The 17,396-nt window shown below is 38.6% G+C and overlaps 1 protein-coding gene across 1 annotated transcript in view; it reads left to right on the forward strand.

The window, feature by feature from the left end:
- The window catches only part of LOC114054291 (DNA replication licensing factor MCM4), a 22,456-nt gene extending 9,767 nt beyond the window's left edge, over window positions 1-12,689 (forward strand). Inside the window, exons 10-17 of the mRNA XM_027877488.1 lie at window positions 612-732; window positions 1,850-2,109; window positions 3,925-4,290; window positions 4,618-4,745; window positions 5,593-5,800; window positions 9,527-9,755; window positions 11,914-12,047; window positions 12,343-12,689. Of these exons, the coding sequence (XP_027733289.1) occupies window positions 612-732; window positions 1,850-2,109; window positions 3,925-4,290; window positions 4,618-4,745; window positions 5,593-5,800; window positions 9,527-9,755; window positions 11,914-12,047; window positions 12,343-12,435 (1,539 nt within the window). The 3' untranslated portion in view covers window positions 12,436-12,689. The remainder of the gene's footprint in view (window positions 1-611; window positions 733-1,849; window positions 2,110-3,924; window positions 4,291-4,617; window positions 4,746-5,592; window positions 5,801-9,526; window positions 9,756-11,913; window positions 12,048-12,342) is intronic.
- Window positions 12,690-17,396: the final 4,707 nt, after the last annotated feature.

Genomic DNA, 17,396 nt, shown 5'->3' on the forward strand with positions numbered 1-17,396 from the left:
CACACACACACACACACACACACACACACACACACACACACACACACACACTCACACACACACACACACACACACACACACACACACCCCTTCCCCAATGCAATTAGTCTTGACCCAGAATTATTCCTTTTTTGAAGTACGTTGTTTTTTGTTTTGTTTTGGGTGGAGTTAAAATTCTGAAGAATTTTGAATATTAACAGAAAATTGTAAATGCTTTCCCATGTGATTTCCCAAAATTGTAGTATTTTTAAAGGGTTGAATAATATATTCCTAATCATACTCATTACTATCATAGCAAAATTCCTTTTCAGTTTTTGGCACTTTGATTCACTTTTATATTTTGTAATCCTTATACAGCAATGAAAAGTAAATATTAATGAAATTTGATTTTCTTTTTTTGTGTTGGTTTTTAAAAATTATGGATTTGGGTTACAGAATATCCACTTAGAATTAAATTCAGATAACACTTTATAGAATTATTCTGTAGAATTGTTTTTTCATTATTTAGGAAGTTTGGCTTTCTCCTGTGTATCTCTATTCTGTTAAGAGTAAGAAATAGTTATTTAAATTTTGCTTAAAATTAACATTAATTTTCAGTGTTCTCTTATCAGATCAAACTGCAGGAGTCACCTGAGGACATGCCAGCAGGACAGACTCCTCATACTGTAGTTCTCTTTGCTCACAATGACCTTGTTGATAAGGTTCAGCCTGGTGACAGGGTGAATGTTACAGGTGAGATGGATGTATTTTTGCACTAATGCAGCCAGTAAAATATCAGTCTTAAACGGGAAGGCAGAATGAGAATCCATAAAGACTACATTTAACAACCTAGAATGATGGATCTTATCTAATAAGATAACATTTTTTTGTGGGGGGGGGGGCAATTGGGGTTAAGTGACTTGCCCAGAGTCACACAATTAGGGAGTGTTATGTATCTGAGGCCAGATTTGAACTCAGGTCCTCCTGACTCCAAGGCCGGTGCTCTATGCACTGCGCCACCTAGCTGCCCCCAATAAGATAACTTTAATAGGAACAAATATAAATCTATACACTTGGGTTTTAAAAAAAAAATCAGTTGTACAGATACCAAATCAGAGATGTGTGGCTATTCATGGGGGTGGGGTTGGCTGGGACTCAAAGCCCAGTACCCAATGAAAGCTGAAGCTTGATCTACATTGATGGATGCAGTGTCCAAACCGAGGTAGATGATCTAGATGTCCACACCAAGGCAGGAGTATTTTGATTAGTTCTGGGTGCCCCATTCCAGAAAAGGCAGTGAAGCGTCTCTTGTCCAAGATTACACAGCTAATTAATGACAAGGTCAGTACTCTCGATTCCCAGGCTAGTGTTCTTTCTACTGATGCTTTTGTAGGAAGATAATATGAAAAAAAAAAAAACCCATTATTAGTGCTAGTCAACAAAATACCACAGTGACATTGATATATTGGGGGGAAGGGAATCTTGCAACCCTAACTATACCTTTAGTCCAGGGAGGGGAGTAACGAACCAGACAACCCAGGTGGCACCTTGCCATCACTTAACTGCCTGCAGCACCATTCTCATCTCCTAGACTAAATGTACAAAGCCGTCAGCTTACTCTTAGTTCAGGAGAACTAAAGATGAGAATGGTATTACAAGTAATTAAGTGAAGGAGGAGGGAAAAGTGTTGACATCTTGATCTTCAAACACATCAACTCCCTTTTTAATTATAGCTTAAATGATCTGCCAAGGACAAAGTGCATTCTGTCTCTTCAAATGTATATTGAGGGAAGTGGTAGAAGGTTGAGGTATATACAGGGGAAACATGTTAATGTTCTGTCTGTAATGTTCTCTGCATTCTTCTCCTCAGGGATCTATAGAGCTGTTCCTGTTCGAGTCAATCCAAGGATGAGCAATGTCAAATCTGTCTATAAGACCCACATTGATGTCATTCATTATCGTAAGACTGATGCCAAACGTCTGCATGGTCTTGATGAAGAAGCTGAACAGAAACTTTTTTCAGAGAATCGTGTGGAAATGCTGAAGGAGCTTTCCAGAAAACCAGACATTTATGAAAGACTTTCTTCAGCCTTGGCTCCAAGCATTTATGAACATGAAGATATCAAAAAGGTATATAGGAACTTTTAATTATAATAATGACAATAATAGACATTATATAGTGCTTTGAGATTTGCAAAGTGTTTCACAGATATTATCTTTACAATAACCCTGGGAGAAGTAAGTGTTACTATAAATAGTCCATTTTACAGATAAGGAAACTTAGATAGGTAAGATGACCTGCCCAGTGTCCTAGGCTAGATTTGAATTCTGGTCTTCCTGACTTCATGTCTAGGACTTTGTCAAGGATGCCACCTAGCTGCTCAAGTGTACAAGCTACAAAAATACTCATTTATCAAATTTTTTGTGAGAAATATCCTCCAAATAGTGTTTTTTATTGTGAGGCAAAAGATAATCACCTAAATTAACCAAAATAACGTCTGGAGAAACAAAAGGTCAAGAATACCAAAGGAGACCAAAAAAAAAATGGGAAGGAAGGGGGACTAGCAAATCTCAGATTTCACTACAAAGCTGTAATTGTCTAAACAATTTGGTACCGGGTGAAAAATAGATGTTGGTCAGTGGAACAAATGAGGTTCACAATTTGCAGAAACAGATGAGCAACAGTAGCCTAATGTTTGATAAACCCAAAAATCTCAGCTACTGAGGCAAAAAAGTCACTATTTGACGAAAATTGTTGAGACCAGTAAGTCCCAGTTGCTACAATATGTCTACAACCTTGTTCCCTGAGGACAGAAGGCAAAATGGATGATTTTAGTTCCATAAAATTTAGAAGTTTTTGTGCAAACAAAACCAATTCAGAAGAAAAGCAGGAAGCTAGGGCAAGAAATCTTTGCAGCAAGTTTCTTTGATAAAGGTTTCATTTCTAACATAGAGAACTAATACAAATTTATGAGAGTAACAACCAATACCCATTGACATGATCAAAGGCTAAGAATAGACAGTTTTCAGATGAAGAAATCTAAGCCATTAATAGCTGCATCAAAAAAAATGCAAATTAAAACAACTGAGTTTACCACCTTACACCCATCAGATTGGCTAAGATGACAAAAAAGGAAAATGACAAATACTTGAGGGGATGTGGGAGAACAGATACATTAATGCAATGTTGGTGGAGTTGTGAACTGATCCAGCCATTCTGGGGAGTAATTTGGAACTATACCCAAAAAAGCTATTAAACTGTCCATACATTTTGATCCAGTAATACTGATACTAGGTCTATACCACAAAGATCAAAGAAAGAGAGGACAGACCCATATGTATAAAAATATTTATAGTAACTATTTTTGTGGTGGCAAAAACTAGAAACTGAGGGAATATCCATCAATTGAGGAATGACTGAACAGGTTATGTATGAATGCAATTGGAACACTACTGTGCTGTAAGAAATGATAAATGGGATGGTTTCAGAAAAATCTGGGTAGACTTGTATGAACTGATACAAAGTGAAGTGAGCAGAACTAGGAGAACAATTTACATAATAAGCAGTATTAGAAAGATACTTAAGTATGAAAGACTTGGGAATTCTGATCAAGACAGTAACCAGTCACAGTTCCAAAGGCCTCATGATGAAACATGCTACCTACCTCTAGAGAGAACTAGTGGAGTCAGCATGCAGACGAAAGCAGATTTTCTTCTTTTTCCTGCTTTTTTTAGGGAGATGAGTAGAGGGCATGGCCAATGCAGAAATTTCTTTTGTGTGACTATGCATGTTTGTAATAGGTTTTATTTTTCTTGCCTTCTCATGAGTGAAAGACGGGAGATCTTGAAACTGAAAAAATTTTAATGAATTTTAGAAAAATGAAATTCAACCTAATACTTCACTTAAATCTCAATTTAAGTAATGCTCACTCACATTCTCTCTAGGGTATTTTGCTTCAGCTGTTTGGAGGAACAAGAAAGGATTTTAGTCACACTGGAAGGGGCAAATTCCGTGCTGAGATCAATATCCTTCTGTGTGGAGATCCTGGGACCAGCAAGTCCCAGCTGCTGCAATATGTCTACAACCTTGTTCCCCGAGGACAGTACACATCTGGGAAAGGCTCTAGTGCCGTTGGTCTCACTGCATATGTGATGAAGGACCCAGAAACAAGACAGCTGGTCTTACAGACAGGTGCGCTGGTCTTGAGCGACAACGGCGTTTGCTGTGTTGATGAGTTTGACAAAATGAATGAGAGCACAAGATCAGTCCTTCATGAAGTAATGGAACAACAGACTCTCTCAATCGCCAAGGTAAGACCCCCACTGGCTGCCACAGGAGAGCGTTGTGCACGTGAAGCCAGTGTCTCTGGGGACAGCTTCCCCTTCGGCTCCAGCTGGATATCAGCTACGGACTTTGTAACTATGTTACAGATGTTTATAGACGAGACTTTCAATGCTTCCAAATGTATTTGGCTTGGGCTCATTTCTGAATGTTTTCTATAAGTCCTCGTATTTATTTACAGTATGCTGCCTTTTTATAGAGAGCATGGTTCTGTCACCTAAAAGTCTGTCCTTGTCATGGGTCCTGAAGGATAGCATAAGTGAGACTCCACTCACACAATTACTTTCTTTTTTCAGGCTGGAATTATTTGTCAGCTGAACGCTCGAACTTCTATCTTAGCAGCAGCTAATCCTATAGAGTCCCAGTGGAATCCTAAGAAAACTACCATTGAAAATATTCAACTTCCGCATACTTTATTATCAAGGTATTGTCAGAGATGTTTATAAGCTCGAAACTACACTGTATAAGATGCTGCTTCTAATACTATGCTAAATCCTTTTTTCTGAAGTGAATATTTTTTTCTTACATTAACTAAAACATTCTCCATTAGTCTTAAAATAATATTGACTTCCCATAACATAAGTATGTTCTATTTTAGAATGAACATTTATATGGCCTACATTTTCTCTCAAATATCAGGCAAAAGTATTTGCATAATTAATAGATGAATTTTGGATTACAAGTATGTTTTTGTTTTGCTAATTAAATGTATTTGCTTATGCTATGCACCTCTTAACAAGAGAGGTGATAGACTCAGATGTTCAATAAATCCACTTTTTGGACATGATGGAAATTTGCTTGGCTTGACATTGGGGATTTGTTTTACTTAACTATGCATATTTGTTGTAAGGGTTTTGCTTTTTTCCCCTCCCAGGAGAGGAGGGGAGTGCCAGGAAGGAGAAAAATAAACATTACTTAAGCAAAAATAAATTTATACATGTGTGTGTGCGCGCATGTGTGATTACCTAAATTTTTTCTGTTGTTTATAATATGTAACATGTCATTCTGGGGAAAGTTTACTTTCTTAGCTCTGTTGCATGACTGACTAACTAGCATTTCTTGAATCTGAAATCTTGGGAGCTAGTAGGAGGCCAGAAGGTATGCTGAAAGCCAGTAGAGCCCAAGTAGAAGTGCTTGTCTCCTTAGTGGCGGACAGACGCCATAGCCATGCCTAAAACAAATGAAGAACAAGAACTTTTCAAAGCATTTTCCTGTTGGTGGGGGTTGATGAACAAAAGAAGCCAATAGATATTTTTGTTCAACCTCTTTAGATTTGATTTGATTTTCCTCATGCTGGACCCTCAAGACGAGGCCTACGACCGCCGTCTTGCCCACCATTTGGTGTCTCTGTACTACCAGAGTGAAGCACAGGTAGAAGAGGAGTTCATGGATATGGCGGTCCTGAAGGACTACATTGCATATGCTCACAGCTCTATTACTCCTAGACTAAGCGAAGAAGCAAGCCAGGCTCTCATTGAGGTAATATATTGACTTTTTGGAGGCTGGAAAGAGGTTTGTTGGTTTTTGTTTGTTTTTTCATTCAAAAAACGTGTGTTAAATGTTTGCCATAGGCTAGATGCTAAGGAAGATACAAAGAAAATAATTCCTACTCTCAAAAAGCTCTAAAATTCAGTGGGGAAAAAAGAGAAGTACCAGTAAAGTATGATACCAAGTAGAATGTGACAGATGCATGCAAAAAGTACAAAGTACTTTGGTATTGGGGTGACAGGAACACTGGATTTGGAGTCAGACGATCTGGTTTCAGTTCTGAGCTCTGCCACTTGTTACTATGTGACCTTGGAGAAAGTTATTTAACCACATTGGGCCTCAGTTTCCTCATCTATAAAATGAGTGAGTTGGATTTTATTCTAAGGACAGTAAGGAGCTATTAAATGTTTTTTAGTAATAAAATGCAGATGTTAGATGAGACCCAGTCTCTTCTGTCATGGAGGTGGTGATTTAGTAAAAGAGATGTGAGATAATAGTTTTAATATATAATGAGATCAGCACCAGGAGAAGTGCAAGCAAGAGCAAGGCTTTCTGGACGCATTTGAGTTGGGCTTTAAAAGGATGAGTAGGAAATCTAAGTAGTATAGGAAACAGGGTGAGAAAAGTTACAAAGGTGAGAAAATATGGGAGGTATTAAGAAGCCCAGTTTAGAGTGTAGAGCACATTTTAGGTGGGAGATCTGAAAGGTAGGGTAGTGTTTAATTGTGAAAAGCTTTGAGTGTCAGAAAAAAAAAGTACAAACAGGCAGTAAAGGGTGAGGGAAGGAATGATAATCCAATCCAATAAACATTTATTAAGTGCCTGCTAAATGTCAGGCATTGTATAAGTTCTAGGGATACAAATGATTAAAAAACCAGTCCCTGCTGTCTAATGGGGGAAGGGAGGGTGATAGGCAAAAGAAGGCAGAAAAGTGGGGCTGGGGAGCAGCAGATAAAGATGGATTTGTAATGAGAAGAGAGTCAAGGCAAAGAGAAGACCTGTTAGAAGGTAGCAATCCAGGTGGATGGTGAATATAGATTTGCTTCTGTGGAATTAAGTTATATAGATTGTGTAGTAACCTAACACTTAACTGTTAGATGCATAACCATAGACAACTGACAAAATTAATTTCCAGTAGTGTTTTCCAGGTACACTTTGACATCTATCTATTTCTGTGTTTGTATACTAATTTTTACCAGTTTTCCTCAGAATCTTAATAAGTGTTCTGTGATGGAAATTTAACCAACCTTAAAGAAAGGTTGAAAATGTATCCCCTAGAAGAGTTCGGCACATTTTTTTAAGATATGTTCTCAAGTGGAACCTTTTGAGAGCCTTTGTACACATTAAGGATTTTGGTCATTTAAATAGATTCTTCAGTACTTGATCTTATAGATGTGAGAACTCCCCTTACACTGTAGATCACAGCCCTTCCATGCCTTCTCATCTTGACATCTCTTTTTCATATCTTTCCATAAATTCTTCTTAGGGGATCCACCTAACATACTAAAAGCTGTCCTCTGGTGTTTTTGTTGTTTGTTTGTTTAACATTGCATGAGTACCAGGGAAGCATTTAACTTTTCTGACTGTTATTCTTGTTTTTACTATATAACCACCCCCCTTTTTCAAACTTTCATGTCCTGAATGATACTTCTTTTCCTCGTTGGTTATGTGCTGTGCCCTCTTTATGAATACCTTTGTTGTTCAGTTGTGCCTGACTCTTTGTGACCACGTATGAGGTTTTCTTGGCAAAGATACTGGCGTGGTTGGCCATTTCCTTCTCCGGTAATTAATGCCTATCTTACATCTCTTCATTGCCCTTTGGGTTCACCCACAATTCTTTAAAGTCATACTTTTGGTGCCTTACTGTGGCATGGAGATGACCCTGGGTTCTTGAAAGCTATGCCAGTGGCATGCACACATGTTCTGGTATGCTCTACTATACTAGAAAAGCTTTAAGTAAAATTCTGGTGAAACTCTTGGTTTTACATGAATGAGTCTAGCCATGTACTATCACTAGAACAATTTTGGTGTTAAAAAGATGAATTTTTATTTGACTCCAAGTTGAATCTATAAACTATTGAAAGTATGATGCTTTTAATCAGATTATCAATTACCCCATGGAATGATATTTGTGCCTTTGAAAGCGCAAGGAAACCAACTCCTTTATATCACTTTCCTTTCCTCTCACCATCTTCTTAATTATCTGTAGTCTGGCTTACTCATCACTCAACTGAAACTGCTGTCTCCAAAGTTATCCTTCTCTTAATTGCTAAATCTATGAGACTTTTTAAAAATTCTCAACCCTCTTGACCACTTTGCAGCCTTTCACATTTTCAATCACTCCCTTGATATTCTTTTTTTTTCTAGGTTTCTATGACACTACTCTATCCTAGTTCTCCTCCTCTCTGGCCATTCCTCAGTGTTCTTTGCATCTTTGTTCAGCTCATGTCCAAAAACAATGCATGTCCTCCAGTCTCTGTCATAATTTTTCTCTTGGTGAGCTCATCAACTTCCTTGAACTCAATTATCACCCTATACTGATGCTTCTCTATTTATCTATTCCCTTTCCTAACCTCCAGATACCCATCTCCAACTGCCTATGGGACATCTCTCAGACTGGATGTCTCACAGATGTCTTTAACTCAACATATCCAAAATGGAGCTCATTATCTGTCTGTGTGGGGTATTTGTGACCCCCAAAATAATCAAATCAGAGACTTTTTCTTAAGAAACGCAAAAAGGAGTTTTATTGCTTTCTCATGAGAAAAGACACACCCCGCATCCACTCAAGATGGCTCCAGCCAGGGTGTGCAAGGGAGTGCAGCTCAAAGCCAGTTTATGTAGACCCTAAGGTGGAACCCCCACCCTCCCACTAGCTCCTCTTCCCATTGGCTGGGCTTCAGAGCTCACAGTCTAAGCTCAGAAACTTTTCCCCAGGAACAAGGTTTGCAAAAAGGCGAGAAACAAGGAACTGTTGGTTCAGCAGGAAAGTAAGAAAAAAGGAGGGGAGAGCCGGAAAGCCTGGACAAACAAGACACTTTCGGGGACATCGCCTGATGTACTTCCATATCTTGTTTACATATTTGTGTAAACCAGTAAACCAAGAAATCAATTAATCAATAACCTAATCTCCCCCTGTCCTGTTTTCTTATCAATTTTGTGGGAACCAAACTGTTAGCATTCCTCACACTGTCCTTTCACACTCTTCTTTCTATGTTTCTTGTTAAATTTTGAGGGCATCACCAGCTTTGAAACCTATCATCTTCAACTTTTCACCCTCTCTTACTCCAACCCCCCATATCTAAACTGTTGCCAAGTTCTGTCAGTTTTACCATAGTAAATCTCTCATATATCCCCTTCTGTCCTCTGACACTGCCACCATCCTGGTACAGACCCTCTTTACCTCAGGCCTCCTCTCACTTCCTAAAGTGCAGGTGTGACCACTCCCCACCCCGTTTCTTGCTTTGCCCTCTTGACCAGAGCAATAAGCCTCTCTCTGTCCTTAACCTGACCAGTTACTGAGAACTAGCCCGTTTTGTCCCCAGAACTATGTCTTCAGCTCTTCCAGTGTGGTAGAGCACTCCCCCCCACCCCGGCCCAGGGCTACTTTCACCCCACAAAATGGCAAAAGTGCCATTCATATGGAAGAGTTTGTGTTGGTGTCTGGTCTTAAAGCTGTAATCAAGGCTTTTCTTCTTTTCGTTCTCCCTGAACTAGGCATATGTGGACATGAGGAAGATTGGAAGTGGCAGAGGAATGGTTTCTGCGTATCCCCGACAGCTGGAGTCATTGATACGCTTGTCAGAAGCTCATGCCAAAGTGCGATTTTCTAACAAAGTTGAAGCAATTGATGTTGACGAAGCAAAACGCCTCCACCGTGAGGCGCTGAAACAGTCAGCTACTGACCCGAGGACTGGCATTGTGGATATATCCATTCTCACTACAGGTTTGTGGTTTACTTAAAACAAAAATCTTAAATTGGCAGTTTTTAAAATAGGGAATTAATTGATCCTTCATGGTTTTTAAAAGTTGTTATTTTAAAGAAGAATACATTTGTTAAACAGTACATTGCACTGTCAGCATTACAGTGGTACAAATGCATAGGTAATTGCAACTGCATAGAATCCGCAAGTCATTCCTATTTTGAAATGAAGTTACGTACATGTAAACATTGAGCAACTGCTTCAACTCCATTTTAAACATCATAGGAAAACTGGGAAAATTGAGTGAGGAGATAGATTCTAGGAAAGGGCCAATCTTAATGTGAATGTTTAGTAGAGCAATGTGTAGGGTTTTGTTTTTTTGAGACTAGATCTCCTTAACTCACTAAGGTTAGAAGTACAATGCTGATTGGCATGGAAACTTTAACCCCCTCCATTTTTCCCACTTGGGCTGGTTCAACCATCCGTAGTTGGCCTGGTGACCCTCCACTCCCAAGGACTCACCATACTGGTGCCAGACTTAGCACAGACACCCAGTTTACTTTAGTCCTGTTATATCTCAGAGCTTCCCAATGAAGCAATCCACCAGCTTTAGCCTTCCTCAGTTTTAGGGATGATAGGTGTGCACCACACCCAGCAATAAATGTATTCTTGAGGGGTTTAGATGACCTGAGCAAAGGATGGCAAAAACTTTCCTACTGTTGCCAGAATCGGGATAACCCATCTATTGAGAAATGGATTTTGGTTTTTGTGTGTGTTAGGTATGTGTTTATTAATTGTTAATATGTCTTATACACCAAACCTTCATCTGAGAAATTTGGTAAAAAGATTATTTTTTCCTTAAGAATTTTGTTTGTGTAGAAGCTTTTCATTTTCATGTAATCAGTTCTCTCTTTTTTCTCTTGTAATTGCCTCTATCCCTTAGTCAGTTAATAGTGTATGTCTTACCCATAGCAGTAAAAGAAGTATGATCTGCTTCTCTTTTAATTTTTTTATAGCATGATCTTTAATATTAAGGTCATATCTATTTAGAATGTATTGTGAGATGTGTAATATGTTGGTTTAAGCCTTTTTCTGTCTGACTGCCAGTTTTTATTAAATGGGCAATTCTTTCTTAAGTAATTTGTGTTTCCTGGTTTATTAAAAACTGGGGTTTTTAGTTCTGTTGTTTCAATTCGCCTTTGTTTAGTCTGTCCATTGAGCAACTTTTTTTTTTTTAACCAATATCAAATGATTTTGATGAATATTGACTTATAATATAGTTTGAGGTCTGGAAGTATTAGTCTCCCATTGTCCTTACTCTTTTCATTATTTACCTTGATAGTATAGATCTTTTCATTTTTCTAAATTAATTTTATTATTTTATTGAGTACTTTAAAGTAAGGAAACATCTGATGGGATTCAGGCCCGAAGAAACTTGCAGAAATTCAGAGGAGTTGAGGGGCTTGGGGAGGGGGGGATAAAAGCTTGGAGCAGAGAAAGTCAGTGATAAGTTTATGGTTAGTGGTAAAAGAATGACCTTTAATTTGGGGTCAGCTGATGGCAACACAGTCAAATGAATATGTAGTTCACACAGATAAAGGAATATGTAGGAAGAGAGTAACAGTTTTTAAGTTCTTATTTTGAGCCAGTGAGATCATAGGAACATAAGCTAGAAGTCCAGTCTCATTTTACAAATGAGGAAATAGAGGCCCAGGGAAGTTAAGTAAGAGTACAAGTGGTTCTCCTTAATCCTTAACTGTTAAGTATATTACAGCCTCTAAGGAGGCAATGGTAATGTAGGTGAAAGCTACTGGGGGGTGGACTTGGTATTTGACCAAAATCTTCAGGCAAAACCAAATGGTAGTCTGGCAAAAACTAGATTTAAGCCAACACCCCACACCATATGCCAAGATAAATTCCAAATGAATACATCACCTAAATATAAAAAGTCTTGTTATAAATGAATTAGAGGAACAAGAAAGAAATTCATTTACCTTTCAAGTCAATTAATAGCAATATAGTCCCAATTTAGGTGCTAATTAGCTGTGTGACCTTAGGCAAGTCATTTAATTTCTCCCTATCTCTATATATATACTCTGCACTTTAAGACTTGAAAAAAAAATATGTTCCTCTATTTAAAAGATAATCCTAGATTTACTTTAACTGAAATTTTCTTTTTAGGAATGAGTGTCACATCTCGAAAAAGAAAAGAAGAATTAGCAGAGGCTTTGAAGAAACTTATTCAATCAAAGGGCAAAACACCAGCTCTAAAATACCAGCAACTCTTTGAAGATATTAGAGGACAATCTGACATAGTAAGTATTTTGCATATGTTTGGAACTTCTATTTTTAATTTTTTTTTCCTAAAGTTAGACATATTCAGTAGTAAAATTTAATTGGAAAGAGTAAATTTGGGAACAATCTAAAATACAAAAATGTCCTATAAAGTGTTAGAAAATATAAGCCAGTTTCTTAAAGTTAATTTGATTCTAAAGATAAATGCTATTGGGTAATAAGTTAACTGGAAAATTGACCTATCTTTAGCAATTATGTGTAAGATTGGGTATATATTTTTAGACTTAGAAGATATTTATTTTCTACTTCCTCAAGGCTATTACTAAAGATATGTTTGAAGAAGCTCTGCGTGCTTTGGCTGATGATGACTTCTTGACAGTGACTGGAAAGACTGTTCGATTACTCTGAAGAGATAAGATATGAACAATAATGAGCACTATTATGTTCTGCTTTTCTGCGTAGATATTTCACTTGATTACTTAGGTAAAACTACTGATTTTCCTTCATTATTTGCCAGTCAGCTAATAGCACTGCCATCAGTGTAAATAGCTAATTTCTAAGAGTACTAAGCTCTAATCTGTTTTTCAAATATTACTTAGGTATCCATTCTTAAAATGAAAACGTTCATTAGAAATGCTTTAAATAAAGGTTCCTTTTTTGTACACTGTCCTTTTGAAATTGATCTTTTTTTTAGTATGGGCCCTGCTAGAGATTGTGCTTTGTATAAATTTTAATACAATCCCTTCTACATGTCTTCATACTGTGAAGTTCTTACCCATATTTTCCCATAAATCTTCCACAAATGATCCACCAATATGCTGAAGGCCTTTCCTTTTTTTATGTCTCGGAGATACCAGTACACATTCAGAGTGACCGTGCATTGCCTCTTAATTCTCTATAACTGTGTGTGTGTGTGTATATATATATATCAACACTTTTGTAGCAGTAAAGAACCAGAAACAAAGTGATTGCATATCAGTTGGGGAGTGGATAAACAAAATTGTATACAAAAGTAGGATATTTTATTATATATCAGGACATAGTGACCATAAGGACTTCAGAGAAACAGCGAGCTTTGAAGAACTCTGTGCTGTAAAAAACAAACAGCACCAGAAGAGTATGTATAATACTACAACAATGTAAATTAAAAGAACCTTTTTGAAAAGCTGAACTGAGGGGCAACTAGGTGGCGCAGTGGATAGAGCACCGGCCCTGAAGTCAGGAGGATCTGAGTTCAAATGCAGCCTCAGACCAAACACTTGACACTTACTAGCTGTGTGACCCTGGGCAAGTCACTTAACCCCAATTGCCTAAAAGAAATAAAATTAAAAAATAAAAAGCTGAACTGAGCAATTGTAATAATCGATGTAAGTCCCAGAGAACATGTAAGAAAATAATTGCTTTTGCCAATCAGGGGCCTTTAGGGTCATAAAGTTGTATAAGTTTTCAAATAATATCACTGAGTAGTCTTTTTTTGTTTTTATTTTTTGCTTATTTCAAGGGAATGTTCAGTTCTAATGAACAGGGAGGGTTTATTAAAAAAATTACTAATGTGGAAAAAAAAAGACATTTTGGGAATGGCCAAACAAATTGTGGCACGTAACTGTAATGAATATTACTGCATCCTAAGAGATCAGTATGAAAAATTAGAGTAGCTAGCATTTATATAACACTTTAAGGTTGGGGTGGGTAGAGGAAGTACAACAGCCTTGTGTGGTAGGTGTTGTCTCCATTTTACAAATTAGGAAGCTAAGGCTAAGAAAGGTTAATTGACTTGCCCAGAATATGGCAGCCACCAAGTGTTTGAGGCAAGATTTCAACAGGTCTTCCTGACTTTAAGAGTAGTATTTTAACCATAACACCACCAAGCTGCCTAGAATAATGAGAAGCATGGAATGACATCAGTTACACCAATATTGTTGGAACATAAAATGCATAAAATATCTGGAAAGTCTTGATAGATGGTGAAGAGTTTCAAGGACAGAAAAGCTTATTTTTTAATTTAAAAAATTTTTATTTTGCCTATGGCAAGCCAGCAAGTATTTATTGAATAGTCATAAAATATTTGGCAGTATATTATTTTTACCTTTTTCCCCCAATTACATGTAAAAACAATTATCAAAAGGGAAGCTTTTCAAAAGCTCTTTCACATGAAATTCTAAGCTGGTTTTTTTTCCTCTCCTTTGAAAAAAAACAGAGAAACGATTTTGTTTTTTGTTTTGGTTTGGTTTGGTTTTTGTTTTGTTTTTTTGAGCCTTCTCCACGCCATCAATAAGGAACTGCTCCACTATTTGGAAGTCTAAGATTGACTTCTCTGTAAGAATCAGAGTTTTAGTACCTAAGAAATTTATCACCTAGAGCCCAACACCACACACCCCACTTCAGCAAAGATCAAAAGAGACACCAGAAGGAACAGTGATCGAGGACCAAGTAGACAAAGTAATGGGCTCTTCGTTTCAGAACAGAACTACACAAGATGATGGTCAGAAGCCAGAGGGCACTGAGAGAAAGGTCATTCTCAGGAGCCAAAAGTCATCATAAACTCCAGGAAGCCAACAGGATACCCTCCCTGGCCTCTTGGGAAAAAGGATACAGGGTAGACATAGCAGAAGATGTGGCCAGCTCAGCTGAATAATTCACAGGAGTCCTGAAATCAGCTCTACTTCCAACATCTCAATTAGGTAGATAGCCCTATAGGAGCCACACAGCGGGATGAAACCTACCTCTGTTGGATATTGTGCAAGGAAGAGACAGAAGAGGTAAGGTAAGTACCTGTGTTGGACTCCTAGGAAATAGAAGGAAAAGGCAGGAATTGTGGCAACTAGGTAGCACAGTGGCTAGAGAACTAGGCCTAGAGTTAAGATCTGAATATGCATCTCACTTTAGACACTTATGTGACCCTGGGCAAGTCACTTAATCTCTATCGGCTTCCATTTTCTCAGTTTCAAAGTGAAGATCAAATAAGATAATATTTATAAAGCACCTAGCAAAGTGTTGGGTACACATTAGCTGCTTAATAAATGTTTCCTTCTAGGGAGGCTGGGAGATAATTTAAACTTGGGAGTTCTGAGGTTTTGTTTTTCAGTTGTGTCCAACTTTTTATGACCTTATTTGGGATTTTCTTGGCAAAGATACGGGAGTGGTTTGCCATTTCCTTCATGATTTTCTTGCATCACTCTCATTTCTCTGTCCAGTTTTTCCTGTACTTGTCTTACTTGCTTCTCAATATCCTTTTTGAACTCTTCCATGGCCTGAGACCAATTCATATTTTTCTTGGAGGCTTTGGATGTAGGAGCTTTGACTTTGTTGTCTTCTTCTGGGTGTATGTTTTGATCTTTGTCACCAAAGTAAGATTCTGTGGTCTGACTTTTTTTGCTCTGTTTGCTCATGAACCTAGTCAATTACTTGAGTTTTGAACTCTTTTAAAGTAGGGGTCTGCTTCCAGTGTGGAAGGTGTACTGTCCCAAGCTTTGGGGGTTTTGTGCAGCTGTTTTCAGAGATACTTCTAGGGACCTGTAAGTTTTCAGTTCGTCCAAGGTAGTATGTTCTAAGGAGAGGTGTTTACTCCTCTCCTGGCCTGTGCTGTGGTCTTTCAGTGACCACAAGCACTCTTTTCTTCCTTGGAACTATGAGGAGGATTCCCTCTACACGGCTGCCACAAGCTCTGCTATGCCAGTGTTCCTCCTTGCCCCAGGACTGCCACCCAGGACTGAGACTCAAAGCCAGGCACAGGCAAAGCAAGAGAATCCTGCCTCAGCACCAGCTAAGAGATCCCTGCAGTCCCTTTCTGATCAGCCACTCGATCCCCCTCCATCTGTGGGCTGAGAGCTTCAGAATCAGCCACACTGAGCTCTTCTCTCACCAAGGTCTGACAGACCTTTCCTACTGACCTTCTAAGTTGTCTTTGGTGTTTGTGGGTTGAGAAGTGTGGAAATTACCACAGCTTCCCTTGATTCAGTCTCATGAGGCCTGCTCCAGGTTCGCTGAGGCCCCATCTTTGCTTGCCAGGCCTCTCCCAGGCCTGCGCAACAGACTTTTCCAATCAACCATCTAGCTTGTCTTGGGCTACAGATTTGTTTCACTCTGCCTTTTTGTGGGTTCTGCTGCTCTAGAATTTGTTTAGAGTTATTTTTATAGGTATTTGGAGGTGTTTGGGGGAGAGCTCAAGCAAGTCACTGCTCTTACCTGAAATATTTTTTAAAATATATTTAAAAGATGGCAACACTATGGAGCAACTTACAGGAGGGTATGACACCTAATTTTTCTGCTTTAAAGCCTGTGTGGGGTCCCAATTGGGGAAAAGCCATTAACTCAAACTCTGTGAAAAATTTAAGCCAGGACATGATGACCTGTTAAAAATCATACCTTAGATACTGAATCATATTTTAGACATTGGTTCACAACTTAGATACTGTGACCAATGAAAGCCATAACAAGAATATTGTGACCAGTAGATGTTCAATACACAAAATTGTGTTTGGGCATAACACTGGCTTAACACCCAAGCTCATTACTAAGCAGAAAACCAAAAATATTCACCAATCAGTAGTGATGTACTCTCTAACTCCTCCCTTTGTCTGCTTTCTATAATAATCACCATGCTTTTTTGGGGTCTCTAAGAAGCGGGGATCTATCCTTTATTGAGACTGTTTTCATCTGGGAGCTGCTCCAGATAGTCACTTATATGTAAGTGATAGTATCAATTAAAATACTTCTTATAATCAGATTGAATCCCTTGACCTCTTTCTTCGGAATCAGAACAACTCCTGATTGAGGAAAATATCCCAAAGCACAGGGATATTTGACTCTTAGAAAGGTATAGAGTTCCTTATCCAGGGGGATTCCAGACCTTATACCCCATGAGGCTAAGGGGAGCACATTTCCTATGTATCCCAACAAATACACACACACACACACACCCCCATGCATGCATGCTCGGGCAAAACACAAAGTAACTGACAGGCCACAAACACGTTGGTGAGTTAGGGGGATAGGAGGATGTCTGCCCCAAGCATGTGAAGACTTCCTGCCCCCCCTCCTCTGGAATGGGTGGATGAGAACAGTTTGTTCCGGTAGTCATGCACACTGAAGCAGGAACTGTGGAGCACCTAGAGCTTGGTCAGACATCCAAGATGCCAAGGTCATCCATGGCATCCCCGAACCGTTGTGAGTTGTCCTGACTTTTGTCTTGCCACTAAACTTCGATGACTCTGGAAGAGAGAGTGAGGCTAAAGACTTTGTGCAACTCTGACTCACTTAAATCCAATTCACACATGAGTCAAGATGTCACCTTATGGTGTCACTGGTCCTCTTCAAAAACAAAGTACAGGGACAGCTAGGTGGAGCAGTGGATAGAGCACTGGCCCTGG

Source organism: Vombatus ursinus, unplaced genomic scaffold, assembly GCF_900497805.2.
Source record: "Vombatus ursinus unplaced genomic scaffold, bare-nosed wombat genome assembly UNPS02014812.1, whole genome shotgun sequence".
Taxonomy (NCBI): Eukaryota; Metazoa; Chordata; class Mammalia; order Diprotodontia; family Vombatidae; genus Vombatus; species Vombatus ursinus.